This window comes from Pituophis catenifer, unplaced genomic scaffold, assembly GCF_029215685.1.
Source record: "Pituophis catenifer annectens isolate HBS135680 unplaced genomic scaffold, rPitCat1.0.hap2 SCAF_10, whole genome shotgun sequence".
NCBI classification, from domain to species: domain Eukaryota; kingdom Metazoa; phylum Chordata; class Lepidosauria; order Squamata; family Colubridae; genus Pituophis; species Pituophis catenifer.
The window spans coordinates 15338315-15363248 of record NW_027256890.1 but is presented as its reverse complement, the minus strand read 5'-3'; the positions used below and the strand labels follow the sequence as shown (position 1 = coordinate 15363248).

Genomic DNA, 24934 nt, shown 5'->3' with positions numbered 1-24934 from the left:
TTCTGCAGCAGTGGAACTAACATTTCGTTAGGAGTTTCACTTTTTAAGGAACCCTTAAAGGTGTTCTACAAACTTGTAATCATGTGCAAGCTGCAGCTGTAAGCTTTTGACCTTAATAGCCCCCTTATCACTAATTTCTGATGATCGACCTTTCTCTTAGAATCAAGATTTACTTCTGAGTGCACAAGAAGGTGTTTGCTTTAAATAAAAAGCAAATAACATTTTGCGTGAGTTGAAAGTTGTTATTTTATAATGGTGCGTGGGATGCCGCTAACAGCATCCTAAAAATAGGGAAACGTAGATGATCAGTATGAGGCCTCTTTCGAAGAACTGAAGATGTCACATTAGTACTGAAGTATTTTGATCACATCAATGCCCCTTTTAATGCGTTCTTTTATAATATTCTCTCCTCTTTTTTTAATGCTGTTTTTTTCGTAGGTCGCCACTGTCTCTGAAAAATCTCGAATCATGGAACTGGAACGAGATCTAGTATTGCGGGAGAAGGAAGTCACTGAGCTCCGGTCAAGATTGGAGTCCAGTAAAGTGACCAGCAATGTGGACACGTCTCTCTCGCTGCTGCAGGAAATCAGCGCTCTGCAAGAGAAGATCGCGTCGGTGAACAAGGAACATCAGGAGGAGTTGAAGTCCCTGCGGGACAAACTTGGGGTCAGCGAAGAATCCTTCCAGAAGGAAATCAAGACCTTGTTGTCCTCCAACGAAAAGATGGCGAAAGAGAACAACTCCTTGAAAGCCAAACTGGACATGGCCCACAAAGAGAATTTAGAGGTGATTGAATTGTGGAAATCTAAGCTGGAATCTGCCATTGCTTCTCACCAGCAAGCGATGGAAGATCTGAAGACCTCTTTCAGCAAAGGAGCCGGGATCCAGGCAGCGGAGTTCGCAGAGCTGAAGGTGGAGGTGGAGAGGATGAGAGAGCATCATCAGAACGAAGCGTCTAACTTGAAGATGAAGCAAGAGAGCGAGAGGCTGGGTCTCGTGAAGGAGATCGAAGCCCTGAAGAGCAAGCTGCTGGAGGTCACGGAGGAGAAGGAGAGAAGTTTGGAAGTGCTGAAGACCCAGCTGGAAAGTGCGGAAGATCAGCACCTGGTGGAAATGGAGGACACTCTTAACAAGTTGCACGAATCCGAAACAAAGGTAAAGGAGTTGGAAGGCATCCAGGAGAAGTGTGTGGAGCAAAGCAAGGCCATTGATAACTTCAAAGCAAAGATCAAAGCTGCTGAAGCAAAGCTCGTGAGCCTGGATGGCCTTCAGGTGGCCCTTTCTGAAGGTAAACTGGAGTTGGAGAAGCTCGGTGAGGAACACGAAGCCGCCAAAAAAAAGATACAGAGTTTAGAAAATGACAGAAATAATGAAAGTAGCCAGGTTTGTACCAACATCCATTTTGTGTCATTTTGCTTTAATGTTTGTCTTTTGTTTTTCCATTCATTCCATTGATTTGTGTTGAGTTGAGGAGTTCTATTGTTTACACATTTGAAAACTTATTTCAAGCTTTCTGAATGAATTAATAGATCCCCCAAATAGGTGTTTTATCTATGTAATATTTATGTAAATATTTAAAGCAGTATAATCCTTCCATAATGGAATTTGCTACAAGATGTGGGGTTGTCCATCAATCTGGTGGGGTTTTAATTGGAATTTAGATAAATTCGTAGAATTTGACCTTTAATTATCCATGGGTAGATGAAAGATTTTGGTTGAAATGGGTCCAGTTCTAACTTCTATGGAAGACTGTTTAGGGTGACATCTTGATTGTGGGATAATATTGAGCAGGGGTCTCCCAACTTGGCAACATTAAGACTTGTGGACTTCAATTCCCAGAATTCCCCAGTCAGCATAGACTTGAAGTCCACAAGTCTTAAAGTGGCCAAGTTAGGAGATCCTTGATATTGAGCATAGTTCCAAATCTGAAATTCCAACTAGAAAGGTGGGTCTGAATTTTCCCTCTGATACCGTAGGGCTAAAAGGCACAGTAAGCTTCAAGCTAAGACGCTGAACTTGTCAATCGAAACGTCGGCAGTTCAGCTGTTCGAATCCCTAGTGCCGCGTAACGGGGTGAACTCCCGTGACTCGTCCCAGCTTCTGCCAACCTAGCAGTTCAAAAGCAGGTTAAAAAAAATGCAAGTAGAAAAATAGGGACCACCTTTGGTGGGAAGGCAACAGCATTCCGTGCGCCTTTGGCATTGAGTCATGCTGGCCACATGACCATGGAGACGTCTTCGGACAGCGCTGGCTCTTCGGCTTTGAAACGGAGATGAGCACCGCCCCCTAGAGTCGGGAATGAGCAGCACATATGTGCAAGGGGAACCTTTACCTTTACCTTAAGCTTCAAGCTTCATATTTGTCATCTTCACTTTGAGGAGAAGACAATCAGATGCCTCTCTTTCAATTCAGGAAGCCTAGTCCTTCCTTCAAAGCAAGTTATGGGTTTCAGAACTTAGAAACAGAGCCTAGAATTTAAAAAAATCCAGATCCCTGTTAACGGTTGCTCTCTCTTCCTAAAGTTCTGCAGATGCCATCAGTGTCATTCATGTCTGAAAGCCATCCCAATTCATTAACCCCTTCCCTTCCTTTTCTGTTCCTCAATGTGTTTGTTTTGGCTCGCATTTTACTTGTCCAACTCGCCTCGGTTTGCTTTTCTGTTTTCCTTTTGGGTAACTTTTCATTTTTACATCCACCCCTGGTCCACCTGGCTAGGCTGCTAGTCTAGTCAAAGAACTGCAAGCGAGGGAGAAAAAGCTGCTTGATCTTGAGCATCACTTGGGCACAGTCAACCAACTTAAGGATTCTTTGGAAAAAGAGCTGGAGGACCTGGTGAGTAACCGCCGGGCGATGGGGCCGATCCACTCCAGAGCTTTGCTTCAGGGCTTTGAGGGGGGAGTTGGCAGCTTCTCAGCTATCCTGTTTCAGAGGTGTTTAGTTCTTTTAAGGTAAGAGGGTCCAAAAAAAAAAAAAGCCACTTTTGCAGTGGTGGGATCAGAGCACCCTGGGACAAAAACGCATTGTTGCATTGCATGAGTAGTTGCTGGAAGTCTAGGAAACCATGCAGCCAGCCAAAAGTTTGAACAGGAGACTTTGCAATGAGCAGTGTCAGTCTGCCTGCACGCAATTTAGTCAACTGACGGGTGTCAGAGTCAGTTTAATGTCAAGGTTCCAAGTAATACACCCATAACAAGCAGAACTCCAAGGCAAATGGACACAACAACAGAGAGGGAAGGGAGAGAGGAGTAGAGGGACAGGTAGGAAGGAGAGAGGAGAAGGGAGGAAGAGAGAGAAGAAAGGGAAAAGGAGAGGAATACGTGTTTGCTTAAAAACCGCCGCAAAAAAAATACCATAAAATCAGTTTCAGTCATGTGGGTCATGACTTAGGACAGAATTTCCGGGTTCGATAACAGTCGTAAGTTGAGGATGACCTGTACAAACAACATTTTTTTTCCCCCAGTCACCTTCAGAAAAGAAGTCTGGGAGATTTGCAGTTATCAAACAATGTTCTTAGGCTTGCTTTAATCCTTAAAGACTAGCCAAATGTTGCAAAGAATTGAAATTTGCTTTTTTTTTTTGATCCTGGCTTAAAGTTGCTTTCGGCCGTTTGCATCTCAAGATGTAGTGCGGATCAGTGCGGTTATGTTGCTCTGTTCAGCCAAATGTACTTCTCACTCTTGTTTTCTAGAAAGAAAAGTTCACTAAGGGTGCTGACGAGGCCAAAATTGTACAAAAATCTATGCAAGGTAGGTATCTCATGAATGCAACCTTAATTTTTTTAAGAAGGGGCAGGAGGAAGAAGGGATGGAATCTTTTCTTCTTCTTTTTTTTAAAAATAATAAACAGCTTGCTCAATTTGAGAAAAAAAAATTCTCTTTAAGGAGCTGGACCGAACTCTTGACTAGCCTTGTATTTTCGTCCGTTTTAGAAACTCTTGAAAAACTAAACCAAAAAGAGCTCCAGTTTACGCAGCTGTCAAGCGAACTCGATCAGCTGAGATCTCATTTAACAGGTAAGAAAAAGCCGCAGTATTTTTTTTCCATTACAGTCGAATTCAAAATTAACGCACATTGGCACATACTTGCAGCAGTGGTGAGTTGCTCCCGGTTCGCACCGGTTCCCAAGAACCGGTAGTAAAAATTTGTAGTAGTTCGGAGAACCGGTAATAACATTGGCTGGCCACGTCCCCGAACCAGTCCCCGGCCCGGTCGCTGCTCGCTTACCCCTGCTTTTAAAAGTAAAAAGTTTTTTTTACTTTTAAAAGCATTTTTTCTACAACCTCTTCAGCCGAAAAAATGCTTTTAAAAGTTTTTTTTTAAAAAAAGCCTCTGATGCTCGCGTGGCTCTGCTGGGATCGTCAGAGGCTTCTAAAAGCATTTTTTTTCTGCAACCTCTTCGGGCAACAAAACTAGATAAATTCTTTATTTAAAACAGCCCCTTTCGCCATCTCTGTCAATTCCCTCCCTTTTACCCTCTATTCTTGTGGGAAGGAGGGTATCTTTGTAAAAAAAAAAAACACCTGCGTTTCTTGTCTCCTTGTTTAGCCATGGAGAAATCGCTAAAAGAACGAGAAATCCGAGAGCAGCAGCTCGTGGAGGCCAAAGCCAAGCTTGAAAACGAGATGGCGGAAATCATGAAGTCTTCGGGCGACAGCTCTTCCCAGCTGACCAAAATGAACGACGCCCTAAGACTCAAAGAGAAGTAAATCCATTTCCCCTCTTGCTCCCTAGGATAAATAACAAGGGGAGATCTTCCATATTTTTTTTAACTATATTTTTTCTTTTGCAAACCAAAAAATAATTTGTCAGTTCTGCTTCTTTTATATGGTCTCCAGCTCTTGAGTAAATACTCTGAGCATCGGTTTCTCAACATTGGCTGCTCTAAGATGTGTGGACTTCAACTCCCAGAATTCCCCAGCCAGCAATTCCGGAAGTTGAAGTCCACACGTTAGAATTCTGGGAGTTGAAGTCCATACATCTTAGAATTCTGGGAGTTGAAGTCCATGCATCTTAGAATTATGGGAGTTGAAGTCCATGCATCTTGGAATTATGGGAATTGAAATCCATACATTTTAGAATTATGGGAGTTGAATTCCACACATCTTCCACCATGCTGGCTGGAGAATTCTGGGAATTGAAGTCCATACATCTTAGAATTATGGGAGTTGAAGTCCAGACATCTTGGAATTATGGGAATTGAAGTCCACATATTGGAAAGTTGACATCTGTACATCTGCTGGCTGGGGGATTCTGGGAGTTGAAGTCCACCCATCTTCAAGATACCAAGGTTGAGAAACACTGCTCTAGATGAAAGAACGAAGCCAAAATCTCGCCCGTAAAATGCAGACCTTGGAAGAGATTTCACCATCATCTAAGCTCGCCTATTCTCCAACCCATCCACTGGGGTTGTCACCCTGACCCTCGTTGTCAATTTTAGGCAGGTGGAAGAGCTTCAGGTCCAGCTCACCAAGGCCAACACGGGAACGGCTCAGTTGCAAGAGAATTTGGAGCAGGCAGCCCGTCAGGCTGAAAAGAAGCAGGAAGAGACGCTTGCGCGACATCAGGAGGAACAGCAGAAAATGAAGAATAAATTAGGCAGCCTGGTAAGAGCTGAGGGAGGGGGGGCAGGAGGCTGGTGGGCTGTTGGGGCGGAGGGGGGAGATTTCCCCAAAGAATCAAAATCCAGGTCATCGAGAAATCCTTAGAAGTTTAACACAGTCTTGCTTACAGATGCAAAGCTGGGTAGAACTAACCCTCAAGTTACGACCGGTTGTAAGCCATGATGGCTGTAAAGCGAGTCATTATGTGACCAACCGGATTTTACGACCTAAATCAACATCCAAAAGATGCTTTTTTTTTTTCTTCTAAAAGGCAATGGCACTTTCTCGATTTCTTTTCCTTTGAAAACACTTTCACTTCTCATCCAAGAAGCTTCCTGGATGAGAAGCAAAACATTTCCAAGGAAAAACAACCAAGGAAGTCCAGTTTGGAGGTGGTGGTAGTGGGGAGTTGGGGAAGCATCTTTGGGACAATCATGATCTGGAGGGTTGAAAATCTCCATAGACATTCAACCGAAGTGGATCCGAAATGCTCTATGGCACGAGTGTCAAACTCTATTTCATTGAGGGCCGCATCAGGGTTGTGTTTGACCTTGGGGGGCCGAGGGGGGGGGGCATGGCCAGCTCGACGTCACTCATGTCAGGGGCACCTGTGGTGGCCCGAGCGCTCTGCCAGCGAAAACGGGTTCCTGAGCTCCGTGTCAGCAGCTACTGCCTCCTGCAACCCTCTGCCAGAGTCATGCAGCCCTCCTGAGCTCCGTTTTCAGCTGCGACAGCCTCCTGCAATCCTCTGCCAGCGAAAACGGAGCTCGAGAGAGCCGCGTGCAGCCCTTCCAAGCTCCGTTTTCGCTGGCAGATGCCCTGCAGGCTGGTTCTTCGCTGCTTCCAGGGCGACCCTGCAGGCCAGATCTAAGCACCCCTAGGGCCAAATCCGCCTCCCCCCCCCCAGGCCTTGAGTTTGATACCCCTGCTCTGAGGCTTATAAAACAGGGAGGGGAAACTCCTTCCTCCAACCCAGTGTTCCTCTGCCTGTTTTTTTGCAGGAGAAGAAGATAGCAGCTCACCAAGAGGAGCATAAGCACCTCCAAGCCGCCAGTGAGAAAATGCAATCGGAAATGGGTGCCCGGCATGAAGAAGCCCTCAAGGAACTCCAGCGGGAGCTCCAGAAGAAGGAGCAGCTGCTCACAAAGACCCAGAAGGCCAACAGCGAGTTAGAGCAACAGGCGAAGGAATTGAAGAAGGAAGCCGAACATGCAAAGGTGGGCATCTGTCTTTGGCCTTCGCAGGGCGGTTTGTCCTGACGAGGAAAGGCCCACGTTGAGAGGTCCTGGATGCTCTCCGAGCTTGGTGGTCTTCATGCAGATGTTTCATGACCCTTGCGCTGATGGCGTTGGGTCATGAAACATCTGCCAGAACACCCCCCAAGCTCAGAGAGCACCAAGGACCCCACAGTCCTCATTCTCTGCCCCTTCTTCTCCACTGCGTGAACCTTTTTCCCTTCTAGCACTGATGATGTTACCTAGTTGGGTCTGCAAGGAAACCACCAAGCTCAGAGAGAGAATAACGGAGCTGGGAGGAACCTTGGAGGTCTTCTAGTCCAACCACCTGCAGAAACAGGAAACCCTGTAACATTCGGACAAATGGTTGTCCGATCTCTTTTCAAAAGCCTCCAGCGATGGAGTGGTGAATCCCAGTGTCGTGGTCCTCAGAACCTCTGCTTCTCTTCTAGCCCAAGGTTTTCAAACTTTGGCCACTTTAAGATGTGTGGACTTCAACTCCCAGAATTCCCCAGCCAGCATCGCTGGCTGGGGAATTCTGGGAGTTAAAGTCTACGGGTCTTAAAGTCTAGGCCGCTCTAGGCCTCCAATTTTGCTATTCCTCCATTTGCTAACATTTTATAGGCTTTCTTGGGATGCTTAAAACACTCATTATCCTGCTCAACCCTGTGCCAGAAATGAGGTTGGCTTAATGGTCTTCCTCACTGCTTAACTTCCTACAGCAATTGGTCGTGTTCCTTACCAGCTTGGAGCAGTTTTGGTTCTAATTGTTTTTTATTTTTGCCTCTCCTTGAAAATGATTCCTGCCATATTCATCTCCCATTATTATCGTCACTGTGCTTTAAGCTTTGTGTTTGGCAATTCCTGTACCTGAATATGAGGTGTATATATTGACACACAGATTAGTTGATTAGATTCTGATCGTTTATATTCGTTGGCAAAGGGAAGCCAAAGCTAAAAAAAAATTAGAAATCCTCACATTCCATAGGATGAACTTTTAGTCTTCCCTGGCGAAGAGAAAGCTTGACCCTGGAGACTTTTGCTCTGAACTTCTCAAGTATGGGAGAAAACCTGAGCCTACCGTTACATTGGGCGAGATCTCACAGCTTGCTTTGGTGCAAGTTTATGAGTTGGCGAAATAATAATTTTATCATATTTTATCTATATCTTAAATTATGGCATTTTATTCCAGTTTCATTTTAGACTGTATTTTATTCCAATTTCATTTTAAATTGTATTTTTATCCAATTCCATTTTAAATTGCTTTTATCAAATTTTAGTAATAATTTGTTTCTGGAACTCTGCACTTTGATATGACCCCAAGGCTAATTAATCACTCAATCAATTAATCAATCAAATAAAATAATGGTCCCAAAGGTGCTTTTTCGAGAGGCAACTGGACTTTCTGGTTTTTCTTTGAAGAGGTTTCGCTTCTCATCCAAGAAGCTTCTTCAGCTCTGAAGAACAGTTGAAGCAGCTTCTTGGATGAGAAGCGAAACGTCTTCAAAGAAAAACCAGAAAGTCCAGTTGCCTCTCGAAAAAGCACCTTTGGGACAACCTTGACCTGGATGACTGAGAATCTCCATAGACACCTGATATAATGCCTTACTATTACACGCAAGTGTTCCTTGCAACACGTCCAGTGACTTGGGTAGTCTTTAAGCAGGGCTTTCTGTGTGTCAATATATAAACCCGCTTAGTCTTATTTTGGAATAGTCGTGCTATTTATTAATCCAAACTCGTCTGCTTGACTTCATTCTTCTTGTGTTTTGTCTCCCTTTCTCCCTGTCCTTTGTTCATGTAGTCCTTAACCTCTATGTTAGCAACAGCCAGAAAAGAGATTGAATTTATGTCAGACGAGATGAGGGCCTTGATAGCTGAGAAGGAAGTCTTGGCGCAGGAAGGGAATGCTTTAAAGTTAGAAAAAGGTTCTTTATTATCCAAGCTGGTAGACTTGGAGTCCAAGATTGGGCTGTTAAAACAAGATCAGGAGAAACTGTGGACCGTGAATGAGGAGCTTAATCTGGAGAACAAAAGAACGGTCAAGGAGAAACAAGATGCGGAGAACAAAACCCAGCAAGAAAAGGAGAAGAACGATGAGTTGATCTCTGAAAAGGGAAGGCTGCTCCTGGAGATCGAGACCGCCCAAGAAGATCTTCTCAAAATCACTAGAGAGAATGATGCTCTACGTACATCGAAGGCGTCTCTCCTCGGTCAGGTGGAAGAGCTCCAAGGCCGCAATGAGGCCTTGGCCCAGGAATGTCGGAAACACGTCAGCCAGCGAGAAGAACTGGAGGATTGTCAGAGGAAACTCTCTGAGGAAAACGCCGCTCTTCTCAAAGATAAGGACGACGTCATCCAGAAGCTGAAGAGCTCTTACGAAGACATGGCCCGGGACCAAAAAGAGCTCCTTCAGGAAGTGACCACCTTGGCTGCTGAGAGGGACTCGCTCTTGGGCAAACATCTGGATCTGGAAAACAAGCACGTCGCCTTGAAGAGGGAACGGGATGTTCTCCTGCAGACCAGCCAGGATCTGCAGTCTGACAAGGAGACCCTCTTGAAAACTCAGGAGGAGAGACGCAAGAGCTTCGAGCAGGCTCTGGTGGAGAAACAGGAGCTTCAGTTGAAAAGCGACGGCCTTCAGTCCAGATGGGAAGTATCCGATAAAGAGCTTAAAAGGGTCACCAAAGACAAGAACCAACTGGAGGCCTCTCACGTTAGTCTTTCAAAACTTCTGGAAGAGATTAAGGCCAGCAGGGCGTCGACGGACACCGAGCTGATTCAGCTCCTGCAAGAGAAGGAAACCTTGATTTGCTCCGAGAGAAGACTTGTAGCCGAGCGGGAGGAACTTTGGAACGAAAACAAGAACCTTTCAGAAAAGCTGGCCCAAACCTCTGAAGAAGCCGCCCTCGTTGAGAAAACCTTGAATGAGAAGCTGAGCCAGTTGAGCGCGGAGAAGGAGGTGGCCTCTCAGAAGTCTCTGAAGTTCAAGAAGCAGAACGAGAGCCTGGTCAAGGAGAAGGCCTCCTTGGAAGCCAAATGCGCCGAGCTCCTGGCGGAGAAGCAGTCTGCCACCAAAGCCGTGTGTGAATTGAAGAAGAAGCACGAGTTAGACATTTCTGCCAAAAGGATGCTGGTCCAAGACAAGGCCAAACTGCAGGGCAGTGCTGAAACCCTGAAACGAGAGCTTGACCAGAAGATACAGGAAAACCAGGATCTCGTCCGATACAAAGTTGAGCTCTCCAAAATCTTAAAAGAGACCCAAAGTGCCAAAACTGTGTTGGAGAATGAATACTCGGCCTTGCTTCACGCCAAGCAGCTCCTAGCAGCTTCCTTTAAAAGCAGTTCGTCGGAGAAGGAAGTACTGAACAAAGAGAAGGTCCAGCTGCAAGAAGAATGCCAGAAGTTGAGCAAGGAGCTCAAAACCATCTACAATAACCTTATGATAGAGCGGGAAGGCCGTATGTTGGAGAAGGAGTCTTTTGTGGTCGAGAACACCCAACTCCATAATGCCATGAGTCGCTTAGAGGCAGAGAAGGAACAGCTGTCCCTGAAAAATAAGGAGTTATTGGTAGAGCAGGAGAAGCTGAAACAGGAGAAGCTGAAGAGCGAGTCCAGGTTGGAAGCAATTATGAAGGAGAAAGAGGTCCTTAGTGCCGAGACGGACCAGCTGGCCTCCAACATTGAGAAGCTGAAGAAGGAATTTGAGGCTCTGACCAAATCGAAAGCAGAGCTGCAGGAACTTCACAGCAGTGTCTCCAAGATCCTGGAAGACCTCCGTTCCAGCCACCAGAGCAGCGAACTGGAAAGGGCTAAGCTGCTTCAAGAGAACGAGATGTTGCTTCTGGAGCAGAAACATCTCATCACCATCAAGGAAGAGATCTTGAAGGAGAAGGAGACGTTCTCCAAGGACTACTACAAGCTGCACGACGAGATCACCCTTCTTGCCCAGGCCAACAGTGAGATGTCCGGCAACCTTTTGACGGCTCAGAACAAAACCCTGGCCCTTCAGAAGGAAAGAGATGAACTCGTCGTCAAACTGGAAGACATTGAAGGTCTGCAGGCTCAGGCGGTAATGCAAAGATTTGAGGTATCGAAACCGCTAAATCAGTCCAATTACGGTTACTAACACCAAGCACTAATGGTTCCTGTGTCTGCACTTAACTTTGCACGATCGCGCACCCTTGAAACACCCTTCTTAATTCTCATACAGATAGCAAATTTAAGTTGATTTGTGGGGCGAGGGACACCTCTCTTCAACAGCTGGAATGATGTGACCAAGGAGTGGGGGAGAGTTTTTAGGGCTTCACCACGGCTGAATATTCCAATCAGCTCTACAGTTGTGAATAAAAAGGCATGTAGGGGTGAATGGAACGCAAGTCCCAACTGAATTGGAAGGGGTCTTATTTTAAATTGGTATCTCGGGAACCGATGATTACGCCTCCCTCTCTTGCCCATGTCCAACTGGATCCGAATGACGAGCAATCCGATTCTAAGCAGAATAGTTTTGCAAAACGAAAAGTTAGTTACCTTTTTATTCACAATCACAATTTTATTCACCACCAACAGAGGACAAATTAGAAGGCTGAATCGTTCTGTTTATTCCAGCCGCTGTTCTGTCTTTAACTAGCCTGATCTTAAAGCTTAGAAATATTTATTGAAACGTTTCAATTATCTCTTCTTGCCCCCCCCCCCAAATTTAGAGACGCGGTTGTCGCTCCTCTGATTTTCAATATTCTTTTTTTAAAAAAGAGTAGAAATCTGTTGGTGGTGAAGCTCCTCTCCTGAATGATTAAGAGTAATTAAAAAATAATAATAATTCACGAACATAATTGAATTGGGAGCCACGAGTAATACTAGCATGGGATTGTCATTTAATGTCTGCATGGAACAGTAGATTTAATTGTGCTTCTGGCACGAAATTGCCAGAAGAAGGAGGATTGGTCTCACCCTCGAGCAGAGGCTGGATTTTAGCCTCGATTTGCTGCTTACTCAAGAGAAATACTATTGACTAGAGAAGCGTTTCCCAACCTTGGGGACTTTAAGAAGTGTGGACTTCTAACTCCCAGAATTCTCCAGCCAGCTATGAATTCTGGGAGTTGAAGTCCACACTTCTTAAAAGTTCCCAAAGTTGGAAAAAAAAACCGCTGTTATAGGTAGGCAATCAAAGGCGGGCAACCTGGACACCTGCCGAGAGCTTGGATTACAGCTCCCATAATCCTTAGCCACCATCACAGTGGCTCATCATATGGAAGAGCGAGCTCCGTAGGTCACCAGGGTGTCCTCCAATGGTAAACCTGCCACCATCATTAAACATCTTTTGCCCAGGACTTGACCTGGGGTTATTTTTGTTTTGTTTTGTTTTTAAAAAGAAAGATTTTAAAAGATTTGTTTTACATCTTTTAGACGGCAAAAACAGCAGAAGATGCTTTGCAGATAGTGGAGGAAGTGACCAAACAGAAAGACACCCTCCAGAAAGAGAAGACGGAAATCTTGGCCTCCTTCGAAGACTCCAAGCAGCTCAATCAAAAGCTGAAAAAAGAGGTAAATCTCTGCTAAACCTCCTTCCTTTTGCTAGGGAGGAGTCGTTGTCGTGATTCCAAATTGAACAACACTCCCCCCCCCACCCCTTGACTTGGCTTGTCAGAAGGACGCAAAAGGGGAGCACTTTTGGCCACATAACCATGGGGGAATGCTGCCACGGTCGTAAGTGTGAAAAACGATCCTAAGTCACTTTTTTCAGTGCCATTGTAACTTTGAGCGGTCAGTAAATGAACTGACTTATCTTTAATCAACTGAGGCCAAGGTTCAATGGGCAGAGATCTAGTGTCCAATCAGTGACTACCATTAACGGGGGGATCCCCAGAGATTTTAATCAAGGGATCTCCTGTTTCTCCCCATATTCCGTTGAGAAATTGAGGGTCCCAAGCGAAAGAAGAGTTGGTGTATTGATGATATCCACTCCGTGGCTTCCAGACAGATGGCTAAATCCACCCACCCGTTCTAATTCTTCCAGAGTAGCCAGAGATTATCTGTTATGAAATAAAATATATCCCCCCACCCCAACCCAATTGTTTATGGACAGAGAAGATTCAGAGGCCGACGAGAAGACCTCAAGGGGACAAAATGAAAACATGGGAAGGCCAAACCTCACAGGTGATTTCAACTGTGCAGAACCAGCAGGCTCCCCCCCCCCCAAAGAGATAATATTTTCAGAATTAGCTCCTTCCCCGTTAAATAAGCTGTCCTAGATCCTCACGCAGTGCCACAGCTCACATCTGACGCAGCGGCTTCAGCAGAAATGGAGAAAAAAAAGGGGTCACGAATAGACTGGGTCACCATTCTTCACTCCTGAGACCTTTTGAGTTAATTTTTATTTTAATTCCCCCCCCCCTCCCTCTCAAGCTGGACGCTCTTAAAGAAAGCCACCGGAAGAACAGAGAGGAGCTCACCAAATCTCAGGAACGTCTGAACAACGAGAGCCAAAGCCTGGAAGAACTTCGAAAAGAATTGTGAGTCTTTGTTCTACTTGTGGGAGACTTTCATTCGGGGTGGGTGGGGGGTTGGGGGGGGGGCAATGTTTATTCGTGGAATGGGAAGGAGAGGAAATGCAGAGAAAAAGCCAGCATGCCTAAAGCAGTGTGTAGAACAAAAATAGCCAGAATTTGCAGCTGCTTCTGGGTGTAAGAACAGAGACAAAAACGGGGTTGCATTTTTAAAATAGGCGAAGCTGCACAGAGGTTGCTATTTTGGTCCCAGTTGGCTAAAGAGGGCACATTTTTCCCCCAGTATTTCTTTGTTTTCCCTTGTGTGTTTCCTCCAGCATTAACAAAATGTCGAGGAAATGCCATACATTCTTTTTATTATTATTATTAATGGCAGTTTTTGTGCAAGAAGTGCACCAGAACAGGACTTTCCAAATTACAGTATAATAAACCATCTTCATCGTGCGTTTTTCTTATTTTACGGGACAAATCAAAAACGCTCCTTGCAGTCATAGGAGAAATGGGGTGTCTGATGCTTATTCTGAGGTGATTATTATGGGTGTTTTATCTCTTGATTCGTGGAACTGGAAAACCAATGCTTTTGAGATTGTACATGAAACTGAAATCTTGTACAGCGCAATGCAAGTAATTCTTGATTTACGGTCACAATTGAAACTAAAACTTCTGTTGATAACTGAGACAGTTACAAGAATCACACCCAATTTGACAACTTTTTTGCCACGGGGATGGAATGAATCTCTCCAGCCCAGGGTTGAAATGCAGCAGGTTCTGGCAGGTTCTGGAAAACCAGTAGCGGAAATTTTGAGTAGTTCGAGATATACAAAAATGATCCCCATGTCAGTTAATCCTTAGTTAGGGGTCACCTTTAGCATGAATGACGGCCTTACAACGTCTTCCCATGGAGGGAACCAAGTCTTTGAGTTCTGCAGCTGTTATAATGTGAAACCAAGATTGAATGGTGGCTTCTATTAACTGGGTTTTATTGCTGGGTCGCTTCTGACTAACAAGTTTCTTTAATCAGCTCCATCGATTTTCAATTGGGTTGAAATTCCAATTCTGGGCTATTCCCAAGCCATTCCAGCAGGTGGAATAGGATTATCTTGAAACTCCCCAAAAAAGTGGTGTTATTAACCATCAAACCTCAAAAATACACTTTTCCCAAATTTTTCCACAATTTTGGCCACTACTGTGCACACCAGTTGCCAAGCACCTGAATTTTGATTGCATGGCCATGGACCACTGCGATGGTCCTAATTGTGAGAATTGGTGAGAAGTAACTTTTTTCAGTGCTGTTTTAACTTTGAACGGTCACTAAATGAATGGATGTAAATCAAGGACTAGAACTGCAGCCTTTTTCTTAATGAACGGTGACTCCGAGGCTCCCTTTATGTTTTACACTATAGAAAATACGGTTTTAGTGTCTCGGGTGTGTTTGTGTGGGCAGCCTGTGCAAAAAAAAAAAAAAACATTATTTTTTTTCCCTACAAACATAAGGCCCTGCTGCTTGAAAATCCTCCTTAAATCTCTTCTAAAAATAGATAGCCTTGAAGATGCGTGCAGGCAGCTCGCGCACAGCAGCCCGGGAAGCAGATGGATAATCTCCGTTGCCTCCTTTTATTAGGTTTTAGCTCAGACTTTTCACATCAAACTGTTCCCGCACGCTCGCTCCAGCCAATCTGGATAGCAAGGAATCTAATTTTGCAGCAGATTAATTCTCTTGCAAGGAATGTAGGACGCCGAGATGCACCCGGCAGGACCCGGGGAGACATTGGGCTCTAAAAATATCCAGGCGTTTCTAGGCTGGAGATGCTTAGGGACCCAGGTCCTATTCACACAATTTTTTGTACAAGTCAGGCATGAGTTTGTCACCCACAAGAAGGCTGCCGGTCTCAGCCGTGAGCCTGTGTGACTGGGATGTTAGTGAATGGAGCTTTTATGAACCAGAGCTTTTATGGCAGGATTGATGGCTGCCAGCCAAGAGACCGGGCACCGCCAGATTGTCTTCGAATCCAGCATCGCAGGGAGCTTCCTAACCATCCGATAACGGAGACTTGGCAAGAGCATTTAGGATTTACTCGGATGCTCTGTTTCCAAAGGGGTGAATGGGGCAAAGACCAAAATGAACGTGCCCATCCTTTGGTGAATGATACCAGACCCCAGGAGACGGAGGCTGGGCGGGTGGGGCTGTTTTTTTAATCGACGGTCTCGTCAATCCGTGACAAACCATGACGCGGTTTGCAAGCCGGTCTGTCTTCTCTCCTCCCCCCCCCCTCCGTCTCGCCCCCTTCCCTTCCATCCTCCTTGTTCCTATGGTAACCCTGCTGCCTTCTCCATCTCTTCCAGAGAAGTGCTCAAACTGGCAGAGGAGGAGAAATCCCAACAGCTCGCCGTCTTCCAAGAAGAGAACCTCAAACTTGCGAAAGAGTTGGGGAAAGGAGATCTCGCCAGTCACCAGAAGGTAGGTAGATGTTTCAGATTTGGGGGGGGGGGGGGGAGAGGGTTTAGAAGGGTCCCTGAGATGCTGGACACGTGGATGTGGGAGAGAGGAGGAGGGCAGGGCTGCCAAAAAGGGGCTTTGGAGAAAGTACCTTCTGTGGTGCCAATTTCAGGGGAGAAGCCACGTTGTTTGGGGTTAAGAGGAATCTCACATTCATCTTAGGAAGGTGTGAAATTTTTTGGCAGGCAACTGCTTTCACCAGCGAGGGGAAATTCATTTTGGCTGTGCAAAGCAAGCCCTTTGTCTTAAGAGACTCAGATACCACCTTGACCCAAAACTGGGGTGGGTGGGGGGAGTTGCAGGACCCCCTGGCTTCACTGCTTAAATACCTTAGGACGTTGGCATCCAGAATTCCCAGGTTTTGAGTGGCATTATTTTTCTGGAGCAGCTTTGCAAACCAGATGCATTTTCAAGGGAACACCCAGAGTCACTCTAAATTTGCACGCGAAGGAAATGGCTTTTTAGGAGAAGATTATGTTGAAGAAGTGGGAGTGGAAAATCCCTACAGCTGTGCTGTGAGTCTCGCTTTAGGGGAAATTAATGAGTGTTTATTAACTCTCGGCCCCTTGAAGATGTGTGGACTTCAACTCCCAGGATTCCCCAGCCAGCAGTTTAACTGGAACTTAACGTGTGGTCCTGATTCTTTGTGCTTGACAAGAGGGTTATTTTAGATTCTGGCATATTCTTAGTCTAATATGATAAGAGGTTTCAGATCTTTAAATTACTCATTATCTTTTATTTCGGTCTTTTTACATGAGCAGTAGATGTCTTATGGGGCTTAAGGTTGGAAGATGCGCCCTGCAAGAAAAGGGTGGGAGAAATAAGATTTTAAAAGGGTCTTCTAAAAGCTAGTTTTTAATAATAAAAAGCTATACGGGGATGAAGGCAGTTCCTTTTTGTGTATGTTTCTGTATTGTGTTGTTATTGCTGTGGTTGAGTTTATTCATCAGGGCTGCCATGTTTTGTGTCATGCTTTTAACTCTATTTTTGGATATGTTAACCTGCTGGAATCTTCTGAAGTGGGTGGCATTGTAAATATGAAATTAATAATGAATGAAATTATAAGAAGGGAGAGAGCCGGTTGCATAACTAGGTTGCAAAAAGGCTTAGAAGTGGCTAAATAAAATCCTTTTCCCCCCCACCCTCCCAAAGATGTGGAATAGATTCAAGATTCCCAAGAATTTTTTTTTTTTAAAAAAAGGTACATGATGTTGAAAGGGAGGCCTTAATGGACAGAGTAAAAATCCTCTTTTTTTTTCTTCCTTTCTCGTCTGGTTTTTCCAGCTGGAAGAAGAAAGATCAGTCCTCAATAATCAGCTTTTGGAGATGAAAAAGAGGTGAGTTGATTTGCACAAGCTCTCCGGCGTTGTAGGCACTTAGGAAGAAAAAAAAGAAAGAAAGAAAACAATCTCAAATAGAATTCTTTGATCCCCGCTACTCTTCTGCGCTTAAAATTAATCTTAGCATTGCACCTGGGCTGTTCAAAACGTCTCCAGCAGGTGGAACATTACGTTAAAAAAAAATACATCAAAGCATGATTGTCTCCTTCCCATCCCTAAAATGTGGGTGGAAAAGCATTGATTTATGGAAACTTTTCTACAATTTAGCTCATCCTCTGAACTTGGTTGATCTCTTTGAGTTCTCTGCCTTTCAACCCCCACTTAATTCAGAGCCATTTTTAGCTTCCCTGGAGGGATTTCCACGGAGATGTCTCCAATCCCCAAAGCCAAAAAAATAGCATCGCTTAGAAGCCTGAAAAGGAAGCTCCCTTGGCCTACCCTTAAGGACATTTTTAATTCAGATTAAAGACCCAGATTCCCAATGATTGAGGGTTCCTTATGGGCTGCTAAAACCAGGAGACTGTGAGTTCTAGTTCTTTCTGAGACATGGTGGCCTTGGGCTTCTCCCTCCCTCTCGGTCAACTTAGGGAATGCTCAACTCAACTCAAAATCAATTGAAACATATATTTGAGATACCATATGCAGGTAGTTCTCGACTTACAACAGTTTGTTTAGTGACCGTTTGAAGTTACAAAGAAAGAGTCACTTTTTCTTTTAAAAAAAATGACTGTTGTTTTGCACTCATGACCGTTGCAGCATCCCCGTGGTCATGTGTTCAAAATCCAGACATTTGGCAACTGACTCATACTTATGACGGACGCAGTGTCCCGGGGTCACGTCATCCCCTTTTGGGACCTTCTGACGAGCAAAGCCAATGGGGAAGCGGGATTCATTTAACAACCGTGTAGTTAACTTAACAACGGCAGTGATTCCCTTCATAACCGGCAAGGAAGGTCATTAAACGAGGCAAAGCTTAACAACTGTTTCTCTCACCAACAGAAATGTTGGGCTCCATTTTGGTCGTTAAGTCGAGATCTGCCTGTATTGTATTCTTCAAAACTTCTTTATTCGGACACAGTTTTGAGCTTGTTGATTGAAGTTGTTGCAGCCCCTCAAATGTCTGCCTCTTCTCGGGGGTCTTCTCCTGTAGAGTCTCCTGCTCGTGCAGGGGGTTGGACTAGATGACCTCGAAGGTCCCTTCCAACTTCGTTATTCTATGATTCTAACACTTGGCCTGGCCTTGGCAGGCAACCTTTGCAAGTAGAGAGAGGGGTGTCACGCTGCCCCCCCCATCTTCCCCCTCCCCCTCCCTTCCATAAGGACTCTTCCTCCCCCCCCCCTTTCTCTCAGACCCTGGGTTGATCCTTTGGAAGGTGGAGGTAAGAAGCTGACGGGGAATTCGATGTTATTTCGTCCCCTTAAGACTCGTTGTGGATTTGCTGACTGTCTGACTTGGCTCTGCGCTGTTTTCTGAATCTCTTCTTCCCTTCCTACCTTTCTGCTTCCTTGCTATATCTGTGTGTCTTTAATGGTAAGACTAAAGAAAGTCTATCCACGTTACAATAAATAACTTTTGTTTTATTTTTTTTCCTCCAATGAAATCGTTGTACATATTTTTTTGGCTGCCTTTTGTTACATCCGTGTCTTGCTTTTTTTTTTTTTTTTTTTTTTTGGTTTGTTTCTGGTTTTGAATTTTTATATTTATTTATTTGAGTTTTGGTTTTGTAAAATACTCGGCAGTGTTAAATCTTTATATATCTATATCTCTATATTTTAATAACAACAAGCAGAATCAACTTGGGTGCAAATTTAGTTCTTCCTTTACTGTATCTTGCATTTCTCTGCCATGTTTCTAACATGTGGTTCTTGTTATCTTGCATTTTTAAAGCTTGCCCAGTATTACTTTAAGGTACTTGCTCCGTTATTGCAATTTCTTTTTATTTCCTTTTTTGTGGCAAGGGAAAAAAATCTGGGTGGAATTTCTAGCAGGAAATGTTTGGAATTAACTGTTTACGATCGTGCCCAGAGTTAGTTACCAAACTAATAATCTTCAGAAATGAAACAGACACCAAGTCTCTTTTGGTTAGGTGAAATTTACTCCTTGTAAGAGACCTACTCAAGAGATGCTCCTGGTGGGCTGAGCCAGGAGTGGCCTTTATAGTTAATACAAATCTTGACATGACTCTCTTAAAATTAATAAATGGTCCTTCTTTCCTGAAATGGTCCAAAGCTATTTTTAAGTGGCTCTTCTCATCCATGAAATTACGCTTCTTGAGTTTGAGAGCACGGTGGTCCTCAACTTAATGACTGTTCTTTTAGTGACCGGCACATACAACCATGGAGGCCCTTGTTGCTTTTGAGCTGGGCAGTTTCATGGCCCAAGCTAGGTAACATCATCAGTGCAACAAAAACGGTTGTAAAATAGGGCGGGACTCACTTAATAACCGCATCGCTTAGCGGCGGAGCCTCCAGTTCCCAACAGCGGTTGTAAGTTGAGGACTAGCTGTAACTGCTCTTTCTTTTTAATGAGAAAACTGTTGCGGCTTCGTTGCATGAATGAGTTTGCAAACAGCTGGGATCTGCATTTGTGTAGGAGTGTAAAGAGAGCAGATAGACGTAAATCAGGAAATGCCTTCCAATTTTACAAAAAGCCAAGTGAGAGAGAGAGAGAGAGAGAAGGGAGGGAGGGAAGGAAGGAAGGAAGGAAGAAAGGAAGGAAGGAAGGAAGGAAGGAGAGAGAGAGAGAGAGAGAGAGAGAGAGAGAGAGAGAGAAAGAAAGAAAGAAAGAAAGAAAGAAAGAAAGAAAGAAAGAAAGAAAGAAAGAAAGAAAGAAAAGACAAGACTCTAGTGGCCACATTTCTCTGAACCTGGGATAAATGCTGATGGAATTTTGTCTGAAGCCGTTTGATGGTCTGACTTGTCAACCAAAAATTCTCCTGGTTGGGTTCATTTGCTGAATTTGAGAGCCGGTTGGGATCACCTCCGCCAGGTATCAAGTCGGGGTTTGGGGTTGCCCGTTTGATTTGAGATGTGGTGGAGGGCTTCCTTGTTAAGAGTAAATTGAGGGGAGGAAAATAGGAGCGATCCGTTGGGCTTGATGTTGGTGCTTCTTTAGATTGTAGGTCATCAGATTTATTGTCTGGATAAGGCAACCGTTGGCCTCTTTGCTTTGCCTTTCGACTTTGATTTTCCATCATTTTGGAAAAGGTCTCTGGAGAGTCTTTATCATCCAGGTCGTGGTTCTCCCCAAGGTACCTTTTTCCAAAAGGCAACAAATGGACTTTCTTGGGTTTCCCCCTTGAAAACATTTCGCTTCCCATCCAAGCCTCTTTTGAAGAGAGGATGCCCCTGCAGTTCCTGTGTGTTTTATCACAAGCCCTCTCCAGCCACAGCTTCCCCATGCTTAAGAATGAACAGAAGTACAAATGTTTTCCACCGGATGCGAAAATTGTCCTATCATTAGTTCCTTCCTTATCGTTCTCAATCAGATTCCTAGCCCTGAAGATTGGAAGGACACTTACGGTGTCTTTTGTCCTTCCCCAACCAGCTGACACCCAACGGAGGCCAGAGTAACCCCAAGATGTCCTCCTTGTAAGAACCTTCTCATCTCTTCATCAATGAGTTGACCTGCATGCAAACAAACCAACTCACCCAGCTCCTGAATGCCCACCGGGTTCAATTCTAGCAGGCCTCTTGGGCTTCGGACGATGAGGGCCACCTTCACATTGAACTCCTCGCACAAGTAGACCCAGCCAGGTGGCCGAGCTTCCTTGAGCAGCCCAGTTGATCCACCCTTGAACCCCCAAAAGTCCCCTTTTTCTGCTTTGCAACCAGGCTGACTCCTTCACCGCTTATTTGTCCCTGGGGAGAAAACCACAGGGTTTCTGATATGTAGGAGACCCCGCTTTGTTGGAAACAGTGGCCTTCTATCTCGGCGTTGCAAGCGGCATCTCAGCCATCTGTGACGCGGTGTGCCTCGGTGTCATCCCCCTCCAGATTTTCCCTTGCTGCTTCTGTGACCCAGAACGAACATCTGCATTGCTTCTGAAAGGCCTTCTGTGATGTGCCTACCATCATTGCTTATTTGCTAGTTTTCTTGGGGGGGGAATGGGGGGGACAGCAGCCATCCTTCCCTTCTCCCTTGCTGGTTATTGGGGTTCTTTCTAGCTGGACCACCTCTAACAGTCTTCTGTAAGGGGCCTGTTGAATTCTGCCTTTAATCCTTAAATCTGCATTTTGTTTTATTGGGGTGTGCATGATCTCTCTCTCCCTCTCTCTCTCTCTCTCTCTCTCTCTCTCTCTCTCTCTCTCTCTCTCTCTCTCTCTCTCTCTCTCTCTCCTCCATTTTTACCCTTTATTAGATTTTGGTTTGCAAAACGAACAGCTGTTCCTTTCTGCTCAGGAGTGATCCCTCTCTTGGGGATCGTAAAGCCATTCCAGTGATGCCTTCTGAGAAGGTTTGGTGGAAACGGATCGGACGGTGTTTTTCTGAACCTCAAAACCACTTGAAAGTGGGTGGACTTCAACTCCCAGGATCCCCAACGCTGGCTGGGGAATTCTGGGACTTGAAGTCTTCCCAACTTCCAAGACGTTGAGGGTGGAGAAATGGGAATGAACGCCATATTTTCCTATTGTTGTTTGGTGAAAATTCTCAAATAAATTCGCCTGTCAGTTCCTCACTAATGACGTTCAACCCCGTATTGAAATTATAATAACATAAATAATGGCCACAGTGACCACAGGAGCCTCTTAAATGCTGTATCAAAGCACCGGCTCCAGAGGTAGAAAAATACGAAGATGGTGATGCCCCCAAAGAGATTCTGGTTTTCATTTTCCTCCTCACGTCTTCCGCGTTTATTGGCTGAGAAGAATGAGATTTCTTCAAGAGGAGGTGACTTCTGAGGTAACCAAGTTCTTGTGGAGTCCTTGGTGCTCTTTAAGCTTGGTGGGGTTTTTTTTTTACAGACGTTTCATGACCCAATGAGATAACATCATCAGGAACATCGAGGTAACAACATCAGCATTGATGATGTTACCTGGACGGGTTGTGAAATGTCTGCAAGGAAACCACCATGCTCAGAGAGCACCAAGGACCCCATCGTCCTCTTCTTCCTCCTCTTCCCCTTCCCCTTCCTCCAAACCCTTCTCCCTTACAGCACTGATGATATTACCTAGTCGGGTCATGAGATGTTTTGCAAGAAAACAGCGAAACTCAGGGAGCCCCAGGAACTCCACAGTTCCATCCTGAACCACATTTTCTTCTATTGGATTTTAAACTTCAGCCGAGGCTCCAGAAGGGCCCTCAAAACGGAAGCTTTAAATTAACAGATTTAAGGAGAACCAGCCGATAATTCCAGCACAATCCCTGCTTTGCATGACAACTCTGTGTCTGTGTGTGTGTGTCTGTGTGTGTGTGTTTGAGCTTTGCATGCCTTTCTGTGGTCTCTTCAATACCGTTCCGAGAAATAACCCATGTGAGGCTCACGATCTGCAACCCTCTTTCCCTCCCTTTTCAATTCTTTATCTCCCAATCCTATTAACATCTTTCTTTTTTTAAAAAAAACAATGTAAAAAAAAAAACCCAAAACATCCCTGAAATGGATACGGTGATATGCAGATTCTGGCATGAATCTCCCTAGGTAAAACCTTTTCACTTTGTTTCCCTGTTCTTAAAGTTCCCCCATCATTAACGCCAGCTGTAAAACCTTCCCTCCGTTAAAGGAAAGGACGATTAAAATTCCAGAAATTTTAGTTGCTGATCATCCTTTTTTTTTTTTTTTTTTTTTTTTTTTTGGGGACGTGATTTTTAAACAAGTTTAATGCAACGACTCCTCTAAATATTGTTCGACCCTCTCTTTTAGAGAAGCCAAGTTAATAAAAGAGAATGATGAAGAGAGAGCTTCATTGCAGAAATCCATCAGTGTTACTAGTGCCTTGATTACAGAGAGAGACGAAGAGTTGGAAAAACTCAGAAATGAGGTATAAACGTGGAAGTGTGTGAACTGTAGCATCCCTTCATATCTGGGTGGCCCACAAAACATGACACTTCCTCCCTCCCTCCCTCCCTTTTTCCTTCCTTCTTTCTTTCCTTCCTTCCTTCCCACCTCCTTTCTTCCTTTCTCCCTCCTTCCTTCCTTCCTCTCCCTCCTCCCTCCCTCCCTCCCTCCCTCCTTCCTTCCTTCCTCCCTCCTTTCTCCCTCTCTTCCTCCCTTTTCTCCCCCTTTCTTCCTCTCTCCTTCCTCCCTCCCTCCTTCCTTCCTTCCCTTCCCTTCCCTCCCTCCTTCCTCTCTCCCTCCCTTCCTTCTCCCTCCTTCCTCCCTCTCTCCCTCCCTTTTCTCCCCCTTCCTTCCTCCCTCCTCCCTTCCTTACTCCCTCCTTCCTTCCTTTCTCCTTCCCTCCCTCCCTTCCTCCCTCCCTCCTTCCTTTCTTCCCCCCACCCTTCCCCCTTCCTTAGGGTTCACTTAGCAATAGAAATTTTGGGCTCAATTGTGGTTGTTTGTAAGTCAAGGACTATCTGCATGCCCTTTATTTCTTTCCTTCCGTGACATTATTAAGTTCACGTCGTGTCCCCCTTTTCTTTTTGGACTTTTGCAGGTCTCGGTGCTCCGTGGAGAGAACGCCACGGCGAGGAATTTGCACTCGGTCGTTCAGTCCCTGGAATCCGACAAGGTTAAACTTGAGATCAAAGTAAAGAATCTGGAGCAGAAGCTCAAAGAAAGCCAAAAAAGCTCTTCAGGTAAAGCCAGCTCTGGAATGTAGGTGACCTGGCCTTACCCAGTTTAATGGGGATTTTCCCAGGTGGAGAGAGCCAACATCTCCAGGTGTGTGCTTCCAATCCCAGAATTCAAATAAGGTGACATTTGGGGAAAGTGCAACCGATCACTGTTGCTCCACTTTGGCCGTTTTAAAAGAGGTGGACTTCAACTCCAAGAATTCAAGGTTCTGTGTCCACTCCTCTTAAGGTGGTGAAGGTCGGGAAACATTGGCTTAAGACTTTGGTTCAACCAACCCACTGAGCTCCAACAGCCATAGAGTCTGTTCTCTAGAGAGGCCAGACCAGAGGTAGGTTTCAGCAGGTTCTGACCAGTTCTGGAGAACCGTTAGCAGAAATTTTGAATAGTTCGGAGAAGTGGTAGTAAAAATTCTGACTGCCCCCCCCCCCCAATCTATTCTCTGCCTCCCGAGTCCCAATGTCAACTTGCAAAGCTTTCAAGTTGCCATGAGCAGGAGGGAGGGAGAACTGAAGTGCATTCCATACATTCTTTCTGACTGCAATCAGAAGGAGGGTGTTAGGTTTCACAGCCAGCCAAAGTGGTTAATTGGAGAATGTGATTTATGACATGGCCAGAGAGGAGGGGAGAGACAGGGTCATAGGTGAACATAAATCTACGTGGGACCAGTCCTAACTGCATCCGAGTATTGCCGGAATGTTGCTCCTAATAAATGGCTATATTTCCTTTGAAGTTTGGATCATGGCTCATGATTTAATTAGGGCATCTTTCGGAAACTTGACACTCAGCTGATCGGGAGGAAATGGGGATTTTGCAGTATCCTTCCCCTGGAGTGGGGTGGGATTGGAGATTTTGCAGTATCCTTCCCCTGCCACGCCCACCAAGCCACACCCACAGAACCGGTAGTAAAAAAAAATTTGAAACCCACCACTGGGCCAGACCCTGGGAAACTCTGGGAGTTGAAGTCCACACCTCTTTTAGCTGACCAAGGTTGAAATCGCCTGCCTTGCTGCCAACAATCTGATT

At 45.1% G+C, this 24934-nt stretch overlaps 1 protein-coding gene across 2 annotated transcripts in view; it reads left to right on the top strand.

The window, feature by feature from the left end:
• The window catches only part of CLIP1 (CAP-Gly domain containing linker protein 1), a 56307-nt gene that overhangs the window by 28460 nt on the left and 2913 nt on the right, over positions 1-24934 (top strand). The window contains exons 12-25 of one of the 2 annotated variants that reach the window (XM_070951230.1): positions 439-1383; positions 2716-2832; positions 3689-3746; positions 3929-4012; positions 4545-4701; positions 5437-5602; positions 6601-6816; positions 8639-10924; positions 12241-12378; positions 13240-13346; positions 15684-15798; positions 17122-17174; positions 23039-23156; positions 23772-23913. In XM_070951230.1, the coding sequence (XP_070807331.1) occupies positions 439-1383; positions 2716-2832; positions 3689-3746; positions 3929-4012; positions 4545-4701; positions 5437-5602; positions 6601-6816; positions 8639-10924; positions 12241-12378; positions 13240-13346; positions 15684-15798; positions 17122-17174; positions 23039-23156; positions 23772-23913 (4702 nt within the window). The remainder of the gene's footprint in view (positions 1-438; positions 1384-2715; positions 2833-3688; positions 3747-3928; positions 4013-4544; positions 4702-5436; positions 5603-6600; positions 6817-8638; positions 10925-12240; positions 12379-13239; positions 13347-15683; positions 15799-17121; positions 17175-23038; positions 23157-23771; positions 23914-24934) is intronic. The other variant, XM_070951231.1, reaches the window with a different exon arrangement.